This window comes from Corvus kubaryi, unplaced genomic scaffold, assembly GCF_017639235.1.
Source record: "Corvus kubaryi isolate FWS band 111438036 unplaced genomic scaffold, C.kubaryi_AGA036_p1.0 74, whole genome shotgun sequence".
NCBI lineage: Eukaryota > Metazoa > Chordata > Aves > Passeriformes > Corvidae > Corvus > Corvus kubaryi.
In genome coordinates, this window is record NW_024582061.1 from 10,208,462 (window position 1) to 10,226,503 (window position 18,042).

An 18,042-nucleotide genomic window follows, 5' to 3' on the forward strand; every position below is an offset into this window, starting at 1 on the left:
CCCCCCCCATTAAGTGCAAAATGTGGATTTAAATTGAATTTTACAAGTAGTTTCAGAATAAAAAATACTTCCAAACATCTAGGCTTTGAAATAAAGCAGTGCTCTTCAGGCTGCCTTTCCCAGTGGTTCAGGTGGTCTCCCTGCATTTCCTTGCAAATTGTGCCCATATTTCCTTCTGAAACCAGACTTTTGCTTACCACTTCTACTTGATTTACCAGAAATGCTCACAGCTAAACCATTATGTGCCTCTCCAAGCATTTCCAAAAGGTTTTTTTGGGGATGACCTGACTCCAAATGATGACTTATAAAATATAATTCAGTTGAGCAAATATATTTAAGGAAAAAACCAAACAACCCACAACTGAGCATTTGCCCTGATTGAGAGCATCTTTGCCTATAAAAGTTTTCTTTCTTCCCTCCTTCCTCAAGCCACACTCTGTACCAATAACATAGTTTAAATTCCTTAAAAAGCTGTTTCAGGTTTGGGATTGGGACCAGCTGACTCTTACCTACCCCTATGCTTCTCATCAGTGCCTATCCCATTTTTAGGGATGATGCATGGAGTATAAAGGAGGATCACCAAAACCAGTGACAGTCTCACAGACATTGATTTCTGTGCCCTTTCTCTGCATTTTTCTTTTTTTGTTTGTTTGTTGGTTGTTTTTCTTTTAAAGTTCACTTATTGGCATCCTTGTCAAAGACAACAGCAAAAAGTTAGATCCTTAATTCCCTAATTGCATGTATATAATGTTAAAGCTACCATGGTTCCTTCTGTAAGTTAACAGCCTCGCTGGACCAGTGTGTGTTTAGTGACATGAAACTCTTTACACAGAGCATCAAAGCAAGGCAGCAGGCATCCACATTTTTTATGGCTTGTTTGTAAATTTTTACTGGGACACTTGATTCCCAGGGACACCTCAATAATTTACACTCAGGGTAACAGAGCCTTGTGCATGAGAGGGGGATAACCTCCTCCTTTCTTCACATAAAAGCTGTCAAGTAAGGTAGTTTTTTGTGATTAGGAAGAGTTTTAGATACCGTGCAGACCACGTGCTCCCTGCCTGTGCAAGCAGCCCCCTTGCCAAGCCTGGCTACGCAGAGTGAGTGTGCTCCATGGATGTGGTGCTGTACCTTGTGGATGGCTGTATTCCAGCTCTGCCACATCTTCCCTGTGCAGCCACAAAGGCAGCAGTCAGCCTGTAGGAGTCCTGTGTGGTTTTGGGTTCATCTGCTCCTGCTAGGCTGGTTCACAGAAAGCACAGCTGCTTTTGCAAGTGCAGCTGCTCAGGGGAAAGCAAGGGTTTTCCTGCTTCCTGTGCTGCAGTCCAGCTCCTGAGTGCTCATTGGGAACACCAGTGAATGGAGCTCCAGTGGCAGCAGTTTTTTTGGATACTGCCGCTGGATCTCTGACAGCAGCAGAGGTCTGAATATTGCCATGTATGTTTTCCTGGCTCATCTTTTTTTCCCCTCCCTTTCCTCTTTGTGCCTGCCTTCCTTTCTTCTCCCTTTATCCCCTCTCTTCCTTGTAACACATACTCACATAGCCTTTCCTTCAGACACGTTTTCAGCCCTCTGCAGTCCAAGCAAGTGGTCGCCAGGCTGGATACAGGCATTGCAGGAGAGAGAATCTCCTATCTCAATGGCTCTGCACGAGCAATGCAAGGGAAGTCTGATGCTGTTCCTTCTAGAAGGTGTTTGGTAGGGCTGGAGACCTTGGGGAATTGTTACAGATCTCTAGTGAGCATTGCAAATAGAGATCTTTTCCCAGTGGCTTGTCACATGCCCAGAAACAGTCAGTTGTCACTGAAATCAAAGCCAGCGGCATCTCTGCAGTCCCTCTACTAAACAACAAATCCCCACTCCAAACTATGGAACCGTGGAGTTTTCCCAGTGAAGTGGTTTCAGAACTTCATCAACATGGGCAGGTCTCTCTAATTGCTTTTTCAGGAAAAGCTGAACTGTTTTACCTGGCACTTTCAAGGAAGAAAACAGTTTCAGCTTAACATAAACTCCTGGAAGAGAGAATTTTCAGCCCGGATGAATAAAGCTTGTTAAAAGCACAAGCAGCTGTAAAAAGGGATTTGTAGCTGAATGTGGGGAGCAGCCAAAGCTGCTATCAGTGCTGCTTATAGTGCAGTTGCTTGAAATTACCTCCATAGGAGCCTTTCACTGGACTAGGACAGGGAAAAATGAGCTTATGCCTCAGGTGTGTGTGATGCAGAAGAAATAAAATGGCTGAAATCGAGGGAAGCTTTAAACTGCAGGCATGGTGTTCCGGTTTCCCGAGACCTGGCGGATCTGGTGGCCATACTTTGATGAGGTCTTATTTTTCCTGTTAGCCCTCCTCCACTTTGTCTCCTCCTTGCACTGGTGGAATGTCTGGTATGAAGAGAAACCCTTTTTCATGTTCTCGGTCACATCTTTGATCTGTTAAGTGCATTTTGCTACTTTCCTTTTTTCTCTTTCTATTCCTGATCCCTTACTGTGCCTCTCTCTCCTCCTCTCCCTGTTCCTCCCAGTTTTCTTCCTCTACTTTCATCCCACACAGAATGAAGTATGGATTGCCTAAGAGAATAAGGAAAAGCCCTGAGTGGGATCACCTTCTCTGCTGTGTATGCCCTGCCCTTGCTTTCCCCAAAAATCCAGTAAACAGCAAAAATTCCAAATACGGTCACAACTGAAAATGTACACAAAGAATACATGATATTATCAGTGAAAATGAGTTAAGGCAGTTGTGACTTTCATAAAACTTCTCCATGGCTCCCAAAAGAGTCTGTAAAACTGCTCCTGCTTGTGTGTGTTTATGCATCTAGGTCTGCATGGGGAGTGGTAGCTGGGGTTTAAGGCTCTCCAGGGAGATAAGGAGCAAGGATGCCACACACATGCTGTGGGGAAGGTCAAGACTACTCATAAAGAAGGAAGCAGGAGGGCTTTTCTTCTCCCTTGCAAAACCTGCAGCTATGACTGGTATTTTGTTTCCCTGAATAGACAAGGACTTTAAGCAAGTTAAATACCCAGATGTGTCTAGATATATTGGATTTTTAAAAAAGATACTTCTCCAGTATAAGATGCAGCTGCCTGGACAGATGATAAGGAAGCCCTCTTTAAGTAGGAAAGGTAAGGTGGTCTCTACAGACAGAATATGGCTCCTGTAAAACTTGCTTATTCTCAGCAGGGGACTCTGTCAAGCTGGTTTGGAATTAGTCTGTGCATCTATCAATGACCTAAAGCTTTGGCATGTACTTAAAATAGCCCCTTCTAAGTTTAAAAAGGTTCTTGATTAGAGGTGTCTTACTGTTACCAATAATTAAGAATAAGAGAACAGCCTTGCTTTTATATTCATCTTCCCAATAGCTTCCTGTAGTGTTAGGAGTTTGAAAGCGCCAGTTCAAAACTCTGGTGGTTGCTGGGAGTTGGACCTGCTTCCTAAGAAGAATATAAATGAGAGCAGTGATCCTCTCAGAGTGAAGGGACCTGGCCAAAACAATCTCTTGATATCGCAACACTTATCCATACTTACCTTGGTCTTTGAGACATTCCTGGTGGAGAGTCCATCATAGATCTCAGTTGTTTATTTGTTTCCCTTGAGAAAGCCTTCAAAGACAGCACAGAGCAAGCTCACATTTAATGCCAAAGCTGAGTCAGCTGCAGTGTGGGGTAAACCTCTTTCCAATTGTGGTCCCATAGCTCACAGAGCTGTGGCAATGACCAGCAGCCAAGGAGCTGCCCCACACTGTTCTGTAAGCTCGAGGTGCCTCCAATGGCACAGGCAAATTAAAAAAGTTGCCTGCTTCTTAGAGAAGTTTGTTTTGATTAACCCAGAGTCCATCTGGTACCAGTGAAGTGTATGTTCCTGTAAACTGCACCATACTGAATTTTACTGGGCCACCTACCCTGCTCAATTATAGAACCTCGGAGTGCCCTGATGATGTAACTGATTCCAGGATGCTTTTCAGGAAGCTGAGACTGCCAAATATCTGTCTTGGCCTCTGCTTGAACTGTGTGAGAGAAGTCCCTGCATTATTAAGCTTTTCTTGGATTTATTATTTGTTGTGATTCTGGTTGCTTTGGGAAGTATTCCTGAAAGGCTTTTAAAAGATAGCAAGCAGATAATTACATGCTGGGTTGCTTTGTGGAAAAGCTGGCATGAAGCAGAAGTGGAACCCCTGCCCAAATGGGCTCTTTTCACACTTGTTTAGTGAACCTGATGATCTGGATTTTCTCCTCTAATTTTATAATTTTCTTAGGAAAATCTGGAAGATCCACACCTTGAAATGTTCACATACTCCGGAGGTAGCGTATTGCTGTGTGGTGCTACCATCAACACACTTTGCCTAACTACATCCCACGCCCAGTCTCATGTGGGAGCGGATGTGTGTGTGTGTTTTGGCATGTTCTTGGCACCACAATTGTGCTGGTTGGGGTGGAGCAGGTGATAGGGAGTGGTTCCCATGAATAGAGGGATGTTTGGCAGCCTGGAAAGGTTGGCCAATGCAGGGAAATCTGACCTGTAAATGACTTTTTACAAGACAGCTGTTAAAAAGGGGTATAAAACAGTTAAACTGTTAAAATTGTAATTTCTTTCCTTCTTCTGGTTAAAGAAAAATTAAGAGCTTTGGCTGATCTTAAGGTTGGCTGAGCAAAGTTCTGTGTAACCTTAGATGTGTTTGCAAGCTGAGATTTTACATGGAAAAAGCTACTGCATTTTACATGCTGTCACTGACACTTATCCAATTTCCTCATCCAGGTCCCGCTTGAAGTTCATTTGGTTTTGATACACAAACTGTTTGTTGTTCTTTCACCTGCACTAGATGGGAGATGTTTTACTAGTTACCTTCCCTGGCACAGGTGGTAGCCCAGTGAGGTGTTCTGTAAAACCACGTGGTTCTTGTAAATCTTTGAGGCATTGAGTGTGACCTGTCCATTTATACCACTCCCGCAGGTCGATCTGATGGGTGGAGAGCAGGATTGCTGAGCAATGAACCATGGTATCTTTTGCGGTTTCCACACAGACTTCAGGACAGCAGCTTTCTCAAAATGGAAAAGTTTCACTTCTTAATTGAACTATTCATTGCCTCACCATGGGTAGAGAGCAAACGCACGGCCTGGAGATGATGGCCACCCCACAAGTTTTAGGTCACTGATGCAAGGTGATGCTGTTTCTCAAGGATGAAGTTGGCAGACTTCTTGACACTGATAAAAGTGCTCCTCTGTCTGTAACTGAAGCCTTGGAGAAAGAGCTGAACTGTTCTAGTTGATCTTTTCGCAGAATAATTCCACCTAAAGCAAATACTTGTAATGGAAAATTCCTGTCTAAAGTGTTGCAGAGAGTTAAAAGGAAGTGAAAACAGGTTCTTGAAAAGAGTCAGACAGTGTGATGAATAGAAGGCTCTCCTCTCTCCACACATAAAAATGTAAACAAAGTGCAACCAAACACTTCCTGCTGCAAATCACGAGGGGATTGAGTTTCATAAAGGGCTCCAGTAGGGGTCAAAAGCCTGGGGTTTGGTCCAAATGCTGTTAAAGTCAGTGAGAGGCTTTCCCTTTGGTTCCGGTGGGCTTTGGAGCCAGGCCATGGTGAGCCCTTGAAGGCCAACCTGACCTTTCATGGGGAGAAAAAGCTGAAGGCTTAGTTTCATCTCTCTTGTACTTGCTGGAGCCTGATTAAAATCAGTGGGAACTCAAGAAACTTTGCACTTTGAGGCGTTCAGCCCTTGAAGACTAGTCTGACATTTAAGTCAGGTTTGGTGCTTAAATGTCAACATTTGACAATAAGTAGACACCAAAGACTGAAAGTCATCTGGCTTGCTTTACACTGTGTGGTTTAGTTCCCTAGTTTTAGGCATGGCACTTAGGGAAAGTTTTCTGAAGAGCAGTTCTTTTGTACAGAACATCCAGATGTACTTCTTTCATCTTGGTAAATGCTGCCTCTGTTTCTTGCTGGCTTTGCCCTGGTGCTTTTTTCTGCAGTATAATCTTTTCTTCATCTCGCCATGGTGACCAGGCTTGCGAACTTCCTACTATAGAAAATTTGAACAAAACCCCAGATATTAAAGACTCTTGGCTGCATTAGGAAGTGCTTCAGTCTTGTTTTTTCAAAGACGTGAAGGGTGGAAGCAATCAGGCGATAGTCTGTCTTAAGGAATTTGGAGAGGAAATAAGATGTGTTTTATATGCTCGATGTTCACAGGAGAAACATATGAGGATTTCATGCTTGGAAAGGTAACTTGCTTGAAGGTGTTGCAATACAAACTGCAGGTTTTGTAAATCATTTAAATAGAGTATCCTGATACTGATTGTATCTTACGCAGAAGAACCTGCAAATGTTTTCCTTCTGAATTTGTTTCCTTGATATATATAACTTCTTAAAATAAGTTGTCTTTTTTCAATAGTTTTACCTCCTATATGCTTAAAATATTCCTGTTGTCTCTTCTGTATTTCTTTTTGTCATTTCTTTATTACAATGATGGAGCATCTGTAAGGTTCAATAGAAATGAAATTATCATGAAATTAATATCATGGATATGGCACTGTTTGTTATATTAAGAAAGTTCCTTAGACTTTGGCAAGTGCTTCTACTCTGTATTAAAATAAATGCGTAGTTTTGGCTCCCAGTACAGTTTAATTTTACTCATTGAGAAACAGGAAGGGTTTTATGAACATTCCTACAACAGTAAGCCACCTGTGTGTTTGTGTCTGTGCAATTAATTGTCACAGCACTTTGTCAGCAGACTTGTGATGAAACTTAAACGGGCAGAATGCGCTCCAAAATAAATGCTTAGAATCAGTTCTGCTAGATAGTTATTCTTCTCTCTAGAGACTGAGCAGAGAGCTGGGAACAAGGAGTTTTTGCATTTTAATCACAGTCTAAAATTGAATTGCTCTGTTTGGGTGACCTTTTAAAAATGTGTCTCCGTGTAGTCATCTGGGAGTCTGAAGACAGCAATCTCACTGAGACCCACATGGGATTTTTCTGAGGATTAAGGAGTTAATTGAAGATTAAAAAAAAAACCCAACAAACTAACAAACACACCAAAACCATATTTTGATGGCAAAACTGCAATGTATTACGGTGTGTATTACTTGAACTAGTCTCAGTATTTTACTTATGTGGAAAGATCTTTGAAGAGTAGGAGTGATGTCATTACTACTGCAACCACCCACTGCATTTAGGGTGGTTAAATCAATGTACACATTTTTCTCCATTTGAAAAATGAGTTAGTGTTCCAAAGTACTTCAACAAACATTTGTTTCCTTATATTTCAGCTACCTGACTGCAAATAACAACCAGAATTTCTTGTATACTGCAAGGCCTTTTTTGAAGAGAGCTGCTTTGGTGATAAGCTACGTAAGTAGGAATGGACTTGACCATGTATTTCTGTGTATTTGATGAGAATGAGCAATGCATAGTAGTATCCCAAAAGACTCTGAAAGCTCACATGGGAGATCTTAATACAAAGTTAGGCTTGAAAATTAGTCTAGAAAACTTCAGCTGGGCAGAAACAAGAATATTACTGTATTTTCAGCTCAAACCTTTAGATTTATAGTGGTTGCCCTTGCAACTGTGTAATCACCTGCAGGTATTTCCTGCCCTAAATACAGGGGACTCGGTGGCACTGGGCTGCCTGGTCGGTGACATGCTGTTAATGCCAATGCAGGGCTCAGTAAGTCATAAGAAAAACTGCTGCTTGATGCGCTCCAAGCAAGACTCAGCATGTTGCAGAGGAGAAAACAAGCACTTCCATGGGAATGTTCTGGGTGTGCTGCTCCAGGAGCCAGATCCCCTTGCTTGTCCCCTGACAAGCGGTTACCAGAAAGGTGAAGGAGTGGCAGCTTGCAGAAATTCTTCCAGGAATTAGGATTGCACAGCATGAGAAGCACCGATGGAGCTTGTCCTTACACCTGTGCCAGCATGGATAAATGATAAGAACTTTTAAAACATCAGCCGTGATTTTTCCCTCTGCATTTAGGTAGCAGTCAGTAGCAAAATTCTGCAGTCTACACTGCAGCAGAGTGAAGGATTTGTCCTTCAGAATGCTGCCTTTGTGGTGGGTACTGAGATGTGCCAGTTGCTGTCAGTAATGCAGGCACGGCAGAGGGACACACAACGTCACAGTGTGCTGTCTGTGCTGGGGGCTGGCAGGTTTGTCACCCTGTGTAAGGTGGCCAAACTAGAATTGTGCCTAAACTGCTGAGCTGACTGGCTTTGCACAGCACGGAGAGCTATCACAACAAGACATTTGCTGGAGGACTTAGTTCTTCGCAGAAGTGCATTGCTAACGGAGATGTTCTTCTTTGAAGGTGATCCTCGTGTTGTATTTCCGCCTCTGGATAATGGGAGGTTCCATGCCGATGTTTTCAGAGCAGGACAATCCAGCCTCATTCTCACCGTATTTACTGACGAGGTACGATGACAGCAGTCAAACAAAAGTTTTCAAAAGTGTGGTCTTGATGTTACATTTTCCTACACTAAAATGGTTTGCAGATGAGAATGAAAAAAACTTGTTTTGTTGTCTTAACTTAATTACTTCTCCGTATTGCTCTGTCTAGAATAGAAAGCAACCAGAATTATTTGAACCCCAAAGCACATTGCAGGTCCTGTAGGGTTGTATTACAGGTGTTTTCTTACTGAAAAATGTGTGCTTATTTTTACGCAAAGCCCAAAGAATAAGGTTTAGTTGCCTGAGCACAGGACTGGAAAGCCCAGTAACTGAGGCATAATTCTAAATCTTAAAACTGGCTGCTCCTGAGATGTGGGGTGGTGGAAGCATTCAGAGTTCTGGCTTCAGCTGAAGTTTGTATAAAAATATACTACACCATGCCTCTTGGTGTAGTATCAGTGACTGAGCAGTGAAGGTGGAGGGGCCATGTGCACGAGTGTTTGCTCTGTTTAGCTACTGAAAGACAATTTTGAGGCTTCTGCAGGAATTTCCCGATGTCTCAAATGAAAATGGGAGGAGTCTTCCTGTGTGTCATGTTCTGGCCTTGCTGGCTCCTCATTCCAACAGTGGAATTGCAGCTGAGACACAGGTTACGATCAAGCAATCCTTATCCAACATCTGCTGCAGAACTGGACTGGATCTCATTTGGGGAACCTTTATGATAACGTGGCAACAGCTCCTATTACCATCAAGGCTAAAAGTGCTTCCAGGAAGCACATTGTCTTGTTTGGAAAGCTCTGATGTGATTGTTTCTGGTGGAGTTATTAATGCCAGACTCGGTGCAGCACAGCGTGAAGGATTTGCTGCTGTCCCTTTTTGAGATGTTTATCCTGAGATGGAGGTCACCAAGTCACAAATGATGCTGGCCTAATTTCAGTTACCTCTTCTGTGCATGTTCTTTTGCGTGTTTGTCTCTTTGCCTATTCTAATGACAGGGGAGGGTTTTCTAAACCCAAAATCTGAGTCATTCTCAGAGTATGAAACAGTGACTATTTTTACCACTGGCACTGTGGATTTTATTAGCAGGCTTAGGAAAAAGAAGCCAGAGTGCTGCTGGCTGAGGTCCTCCTTTGGGCCCAGCAGCAGCCCCAGCTTCACCTGCAGTCCAGCAACACCTACCTACTCCAAATGTAATTAAGGAAATCCACTGCAGTAAAAAGCAGTATTACTGTTATGAAGGGATTCTAAAACCCTTTATTTATCCCAGTTCTTCCACTTCTGCTGAGCTTGATCTTAATCCTCATTTTAGTCAATTTACCCAGAAGCCTTTATCTTCCATTCAGGAAACCCAACCCTTCGGCAGGTCTCAGTGTCAGTCCTGCAGGTACAAAGACCCAGTGACTGTCTCTGAACTGACAGCTCATGATGCACCCTCTGACCACAGCCCTTATCTTGGCAACAACCTTTCCAAAACTTCCTCCCCTTTCAGACTCAGGCTATAACTGTAACCTGAGACTTTATCTTGCCGTGGTCAGAGCTGAAGCTATTGCTGCTGAACTGGCATTGTGCCAGTCATCCCAAGTGCAGGACTGGGATGTCAGCTGGAGATAGCAAGGTTGAAGTGGCACAGGTGTGGTTTCCAGGAAGGTCGAGGAAGGTGATTCTGCTCTTGTGAGACCTCTCCTGGCACACTGCATCCAGCTCTGTGGTCCTTGGCACAGGAAATACATGGACCTGTTGGAGTGAGTCCAGAGGAGGGCCACAGGAGTGCTTGTGTGTATGGTCCAGCCTCAGAGAAGCTCCTAAGCAGTGTATGTTCCTCAACTGTGGACAGCTACAGTGCAGCAGCATGTGAAGAGCTGGTGTGGGAAGTTTTCAACAAGGTTTTGAAGACAGTAATTAGGACACAGCACTGAAGCTAAGATGTTAATTGCAATTTGGGTTGAGTTGGGAAGAAGGCAGCGGAAGAGCTAAGTTTGCTGTCAAGACGAGAAACTAAAAGGAAGATCAGTTTTGGGTAGTGCTCTTGAAGTGATTACTAACACTGTCACTGTGGTTGAAGCAAGGGTTAGTCTCAGGCAGTGGGCAAGTTGTTTTGTAACTCTGAAGATCATTTAGGTCACAAATGGGAGTTTCTGTTTTCAAAGAGTTGTCCTTATTTGAGCTGGAAATGTGGTTTTTGTGCACGTCTCGCCAGGGTAAATGTTATGGTTTTCAACAAAGTTGAAACTTATTGTAAGACTTGGCCAGCTCTGTGGGACTAGAAGGAAGGCTGATAACAGTGGAATAAAAAAGAAAAACAGTCGTTTGGAGATGTGTGGCAGTCTTTGTGAAATTCATGGTTAGATGTGAAGCTGGGGTCTCAGCTGGCACGGGATGAACCCAACGGAGCATTGTAACTTTTGCAGGGTTTATTTGGGCCAACATTAGGGGCAGGTGTAAGTTAGGGGGTTGAAAAAGTAGTGACTCATGAGGTCAGAATTTGTCATCCCTTAGAGCTGATACGGTGTAAATTACAAGACTGGGGGTGTGAGAGGTGTGTGCATCCATGATTGTGTGGAGGAGGGGGGCACGTGGAACTTGGGGTGTATCAAATGAATCTGAGAGGAGACAGGTTCCAAGCAAGGCAAGGAAGTGGCTTGCAGCAGGTAGTTGAGCTGGAGAGCTTCTTCCTGCAAGATACCAGGAGTGTGCTGGATGTTTATGCAGGCTCCAAGAGAGATTTGCCAAGTTGAAATAAGAAATCCAGGCTACTAAATATGCAGAAAGCACATCCAACTCAGAAACTCCAACTCATCCAACTCCCCAGCTAGGAACTGGGGAAAAATTATCATCTTACATGCTTTACTTGGCACTGACTTTTGGGCATTGCTGGATAGACCTTTGATGTGGCTCAGTTTGGCCTTAGAAAATGCCTATGTGTTCTGTGTAACCTGTCTCCATTCTTGGACAACACAAATTAAAGTAGACAGATAATGATTTATTTAACAATTGAAAGGCTAAATATGCTGAAATAATGACAGTTTTTAAGTCTTTAAAAACAGTCATCTGTTCAGCATGCTCACTAAATTACTGTTGTTAAAATGAGAAGCGATATTCCCAAATACTTCAAAGCTTAGTGACATAAATGAAAGCTACATTTCATTGCCCTTCATTGTGTTGCTTGGCAAAGGTGGTTTGAGAAGATGAGATGTGTCCATCATTCCCTTTCCCAGTGGAGGCAGAAATGAAGGTGTTTGAAATCCTGCTATTCCTAAGCCCTGCCATGAAAGCCTGTCCATCAGGCTGTTGTGCACTGCAGGAGGGATGTACTGTCTCCTGTGGCCTTACCTTAAAGAACACAGACTTTGATCTCAAAATCTGCTATGGGTAAGCGATATTTGAGATAGAAAACCCAATCCCAAACCTCTGTTCAAACATTCTTGCTTGTCTTAGGCAGAATTTGAGGGAGAATGCAATTAGAAAGGTTTTGAGGGCTACGCAGCTTTGTGTAAGCAGTGTACCGAAAGTGCAGCTCCGGAGTTAGGAGGGTGTTGAGTGGAGGGCTGACATGCTCCAGACATGTTGCACAATGTTTCTTTCTTCTTCCATTCTTGAGGGGAAAGAATTAGGAGGCCTCTGGATATACCAACACTGTGGCAAGACAAGGGAAAAATCCATTGTGTAGCATGTCTCAAACTGTGTGAAACAGATTAAATCTTACCTATAATTTGTAACTAAAAGTCTGGTTTTTAAAAAAACTATGTCTTTGGGAGTCAAGTTATATTAATTTCTTCTGGCACTTGCCTTGTGATCTCTGGTGACTGATCACTCTGGGCATGAAGCAGGTTATTTGTGGTGCTTCCTTAAATAGTTAATGCATTTCTACTTGGACTGCCTTGAGATAACATTGTCCTGTGGTTGAACTGCTCTCTCTGTAAGCTGGCTTTCTGTATTCCTTTGCTGTTTCAATCAGGTAAATGAGAATTCAGTGCTGCAGAAAGCTGAAGAAGTGCTTATACATAAAAACTGGCACATAATCCTTTTCACAGAGATTTATGACTGTTTTCTGAGCAATGCATTTAATCATCCCAGTTGTAACTTCAAAGGGAACGAACTACCAAGAGGCAAACCAGAGACCTGTGCTGGGAAAATGGGTCCCTGTGCCAGCCAGTTCTGCCAAGGAAGTAGAAGTCAAGTGTAGCAACTACTTTGGTATGGAGTTTTCATGGACCTTAGGCTAGAAACTAGCATTAAAATAGACCCCTGTGACATGTCAACTCTTAATCAGCCAGGCTTGCACATGTTCCCTGAGTGGTGAAGTTCTGCCAGGCTTGTCAGTGCTTTCTATTGTGCGCCTAGAGGTGCTTAAGTTTGGCCCTGCGTGTAATCCCTGCAGGGGATCACTTTCAGGGATCCCATTCAGGGATCGTTCCCAACACTTCTAACACTCTAAGAGAAGGGAGAACAACAACGTTGGTAAAAATTGCTCTCATGCCTACCCAGGGGCCAGACAGTCCATACATTAAGTGTAAAGAGTAGTCTTTATTTCAAGGGGTGTTGGGCGATGGGTTAAGGTCTGGCTGGAAGATGCTGCTCCAAAGCAAAGCCCACCCTGCAGGGAAGGTGGCACTCTCAGAGCCACATGAAAGATTTCAGCATCTCTCTCATTCAGGTGTTCTTGGTGTGATGAATAGACCCTGGTAGTGCTGCTCTGGGATTTGGTAGGCATTTTAATGGGTTGTGGTGCTTGCTGCAAGTGCTTGTTACACAACAAGCCTTCCCTGCCAGAGCCTGCATATGGAGTAGAGAGGCTGCAGCCAAAGCAGACACCATTGACTGCTACAGGCCATGCATTTTGCTTTCCAAAATACTTCCACACAGATGTGCCCAGAACATCCCTTTGGCTCCCACCAGCATGGGGTGAGTAATGCTCTGGGATACAACAGGCCATTTCCAGAAACGTGGTCTGGTTTTTAATTTCTTGAGGATCTCAGTGGCTGTCCACAGAACCCTCCATCTGCTGCTGCCTCAGTGAGCCTCTTCTGAAGCAGTTGCCCACTGCTGGGCACTGCTGGGGAATTTGGGCTGCATGACTCTGGAATGTGCTGCTGTTGGTGAGGAGTTGAAGATCAGGTGTGATCACAAGGCATGTCCTAACCCACAGCACATGGAGGTTTGCAGTGCGAGAGCAATCCCAGGCTTTCCAGCACTGAGGTTCTGACAGCAGGCTTGGGTTTCACTGGAAATTCACAGGCTCTTTGAAAGTCTTTACTCTTCAAGAATTCAGTATTTTTCAGATTCTTAGCCACAGAGTTTAAACAACTGAGAAAGAGCCATTCACCAGATTAAAGCTCTTCAGGCTGTGTAGCTATAGAGGACAACACAGTCCGCTTTTCCCCCTGTGTCCCTGCGGCGCACAAGCCCACCTTCCAGAGGAGTTACCTTGTTATTCATCACACTGCAGCTCTCTGTTGATCCCCATCTTTGTCTTTCCTACTCCTGTCCTCTACTGATTGGCAGCTCTTTTCCCTAAATGCAGAAGGTTTGATGAAAGGGAATACACAGGTACTTTTCCAGTTACAAGTATTTTCTGTCTAACTTATACTCACATTTGGGCGTTAAATGGAATTAGTCTGTCTGCTGCTTGTTTGTGTCGTTTACTCCACTATCCCTGAATGAGCTGGATATACAGAGTGGGAATTTTTTTCTTCTAAGGCTCTGAAAAGAAAATGTTTGGGCTGACAATATACAGAGCAGGAAAATAAACTCGTGTGGGAAGGTATGACTGGGCTGGGAGTCCCCAGGGAAAGTGCAAATATATACAATTTGAAGACAATATCCTAGATACCACTACCTGGTTATAATCGCAGCCACGTGTGTTCTAGGAGGACATTACTGTGAAGTGACTCGTCAAACTCACTTGGGTTTAGTGCTTTGTAAGAGGATGAAGAGAGCCTTGAGCCAAAATCAGTTCAGATGTTAATACAAATGAGAAGCTCTTTTCTCTAATAAAAAAGCTCTTCTTACCCTTGTCGTGAACTGAAACCTTCCTGAGTGCCTAGCAGTGTGGAGGTTGTGTCAGAAGAGCATAACCAGGGTCTGTGACTTCTGAAAGGGCAAAAACTGTATTCCTACTTCTGTTTCAGATCCCTACCTGCTTCATAACTGCCCTTCTTTTTTCCCCAAGTACTAGTTAAGTGCACTTATCACCTGTCTTCTAGATAGGTCCATTTTTTCCCAACCAGGAGAATGGTTTGCCTTTGCTTTGTTAAAATCCCCAGTTGGGAGATGTTTCACTTGCAGGTGGGTACCCTGCTGGCTCTTTGTGGGTAGGGTTGTCTGTCTGGCTTGTCCCAGAACTGGGTGGCTGGTAGGTTGCAGCACAATATGCACTTAGAAAAAATAGGATCACTGGCCCCCACTTCTCCATGTAGGCTTGGTGGGACACGGTCAGAGCTTTGTGATCACTCTTGTAGCACAGTTTTAGAAAGAAATCTATAATCTCAGTCCTGGCTGCTGTGGGGAGAAAGCTTAAACTGCTCCAAAATCAGAAGAGAAAGGAAACGTCTCATAAATGTCTATAAATCTTGTAATTTTTTTTACCTAGTCTCACATTCCTTTTGCTCTCTGATTGCCTGGGTTTGGCAGAGCTGAGATGAGAGCTTTTCCAAGCTTGTTGGTCTCTGTTACAGCAAAGGGTTACAGACAATTCCGCAAGTATTTTCCGGTCATATTGTTTATGGCTTTGAGTAGTACCCTTTGTGTTCATTTTTGCAGCAGAAACAATCAGTTCTGATAGTTGTTTTCTGCAACAAGTTCTAGATATGAGTCATCCTGTATTTATCTCAAAGCATGCAACAGAACACTGAAACTAAAAAAATTTGAAACTAAACAAACTGGATTGCCATGGCAACACTGGCTACCAACAGGAGGAACTGTGTTTTTCTGAGCATGCCAAAGATGACGAGAAGTGAAAAGAACACTTGATACCTGCTGAAACTTGGATTTGCATGCTCAGTTTGCAAATAAAAAATTTACTGCAATGCAAATGCTGTTACCTGGCCTGGGGGAAAACTGTTTGCCAGTTAAGAGGCAAAATCTTCCAGTCACCTCACCAGTAATACTCTGATTTTCATGGGATTAACTGGGAGAGTGGGAGATGCTACAGGCAGGGATTTTTCTCCCTTGGAATTCCAGTAGACACCAGAAGCAATACAGAGAAGATCCTTAATTTAAAATGTCATTCACTTAGTCAACTAATTAAAAGAAAATACTCTTGTTGCCATTTGCAGGTAGGTTGCTGAAATGTAATTAGCTCCTGGAGTGATTTCGGAATCTTCAAGTCTTTTCAAAATTTGCAAATTAGTTCCTTGAGGTGTCAGCTTTGGTCAGAGGTTTCTTCCAAACTTTCTCCTGTGTTTAGCTTTCTCCTTAGGCTTGTGGTACGAGAGCCACATAGACGTGAAGGAATTATCATATGCTTTCGAGAGCCAGAAATAAAAAGCAGCACTGGATTGTCAGTAACTATTATTAGCATCCCGTTATTTTTTCCTAGAACCTAGAATAGCGATAGTTTATAGTGCTTTGTTTTATACAGCCATCCATCGTGTTCAAGGACAGCTTACCAATGCTGAAAGCATATCCAAACTTTTACTTGACTCAGAGCCTGCTCAAGGCTTTCTTGCAGCTTGCAAATGCCTCCAAAAGTCAGGCAGTGTCTTCATGGATCTTGGTACCGTGCCTGCTAATGGGACATGCACATTCAGTGAGGGTGCTTGGGAGATCACCCAGGAGATGAGGTCAAGGGTTCTCCAGTAGGGTGTCTGCAGAGGCCAACCAATTAACTGTACACTTACAGTGGTAATGACTGTCACAGGCTGTAAAATATTTCACTGCTGTTGGAACAGGGTATTTAAAGACTAATTACTGCCATAGTGGAATGGAGCGATTGTCCATCTCCTTTGGGACCCACCTCTGGCAGCAAGTTGCACATGGCTCCCAAGGAAGACTGAAGCCTCACAAGCACTTGGAAATAGGCACATGTTTACAAACCATTCCTGATCAGTGAGTGTCCTGCAGTTGTCTTCCCATCTTCAACAGGAGCTTGTCCTACCTTTCCAGCAGAAGTGCATTAACTCACACTGATCTGGCTACTCCGAATACCTCTACTTAAGTTATTAAGCTGACTCAATTTGTTATGGCAGCAGACCGTGTTTATTTATTCTGTGCTGTGTAGGGACATATCAGCTCCTGCCTTATCAGTGAAGATGCAGAAAAGCAACTAGTCTGTCCTTAGCTGCAATGCTGCAGTTTGCCAAGATCCCAAATGTCATCTTGTTCCTTTCTACCCCACAGCCTGAGTAAACAGGGGGAGGGTTTTCTGGTGTGTGTTGTGGTTTGCATACAAACTTTCATGAATATTGTCATGCTTATTGAAAATATTAATATGCCAGGGCATAAAAGGACACTCCCTCCAAAAACTGGGCTCTCCTAAAGGATCAAGGGCAAAACCAACTCAGTGCTTCTGGAAATCCTGTCTGATATACACAATTGTAGTAACATACCATATGCCATGACATTATTCAGATTCATCTAAATGGACGTGCTTTTGTTTTGACAATAAAGCTAGAAATGGATCTCAGTTTGGCTTTGAAGTAAGTAGCTGTAAATAAATGCTGGCAGCCTTTTCTGAGCTGATGTGTTGAGGCTGATGGGGAAGTCTGTTTTATTGTGGCTGAGCAGAGGTAGGTCAGGCCACACATAATGTCACGAGTGAGTGCCTTGGTGTGATTAAGTCCCACCAGAGTTTGTGTTGCTATGTTTCTCTGTAATGTGGGCCAGAAGAGATTGGGTTGGTGACTAGAAGATACATTTGTTTCTTTAGAAAGAGAGAACAATCAAAATTAAGAATCATTTGAGCAAAATAAGGTTATGTTTTTGAGGGATGCTCTCTTAAATAGGAACTGGCTTTTTAATCACTGTCTCTGTTAAGAGAAGATGGATTTTGTCTCTTTCCCTTTTGTTTAGTACCTCAGGGTGGGGAAGGTGAGGAAAATGGGGGATATGGAAGAGAAGTGTACCAAATGGCTGAAAACCTTAAAAATGTGAGAATATTCCACTTTCCAGATTTGAGAACTTAGAAAGATATGTGGGAAAATGAGAATGAGCCTCTGTGACTGTTTACATTGAAACATTCCAGCTCAGTAAGCCTCCTTGTTTTGGGTCACTGTGCTGCTGGAGATGTTTGTTTTTTGGATGAGAAAAGAAACTGATATCCTAACTTTGTAGTTATTCAAGTATGTTTTCACAGAAATTTAGGGCCCAACACCCATCTGGGAACTTCCTGCCGGGAGTCACACTTAGCTTTGGTGTCTTACCATTCTGCCACAAATATAATGTTGTAAGGGGCTGCATTTTGACCACAAAGGGGTATGTTTCTAAGTGGCAAGTGAGACAGTCCTCTGTTTATATGGCTTGACATTTCTGCCGTCCTTTGTTACCATTTTAATAAACCTGCCAAGGTACCATGGCAACTGGGTGTGATAACAGCTGCCAAAGCAGGCTCAGATGGAAGAAATCCTATGCGGGATAGAATGTAATTTTTTCCTTTTTTTGAGTATTTGCCATTTTTGGTGCTGTGTTCAATGTGAATTTTTCCATTTGCAAGCCAAGGAGGGTT

The 18,042-nt window shown here is 43.2% G+C and overlaps 1 protein-coding gene across 3 annotated transcripts in view; it reads left to right on the forward strand.

The window, feature by feature from the left end:
- TMTC1 (transmembrane O-mannosyltransferase targeting cadherins 1) overlaps positions 1-18,042 on the forward strand; it is a 139,449-nt gene that overhangs the window by 46,464 nt on the left and 74,943 nt on the right. For all 3 annotated transcript variants that reach the window (XM_042050475.1, XM_042050477.1, XM_042050474.1), the window contains exons 6-7: positions 7,267-7,348; positions 8,302-8,405. In XM_042050475.1, coding sequence (XP_041906409.1) covers positions 7,267-7,348; positions 8,302-8,405 — 186 coding nt within the window. The remainder of the gene's footprint in view (positions 1-7,266; positions 7,349-8,301; positions 8,406-18,042) is intronic.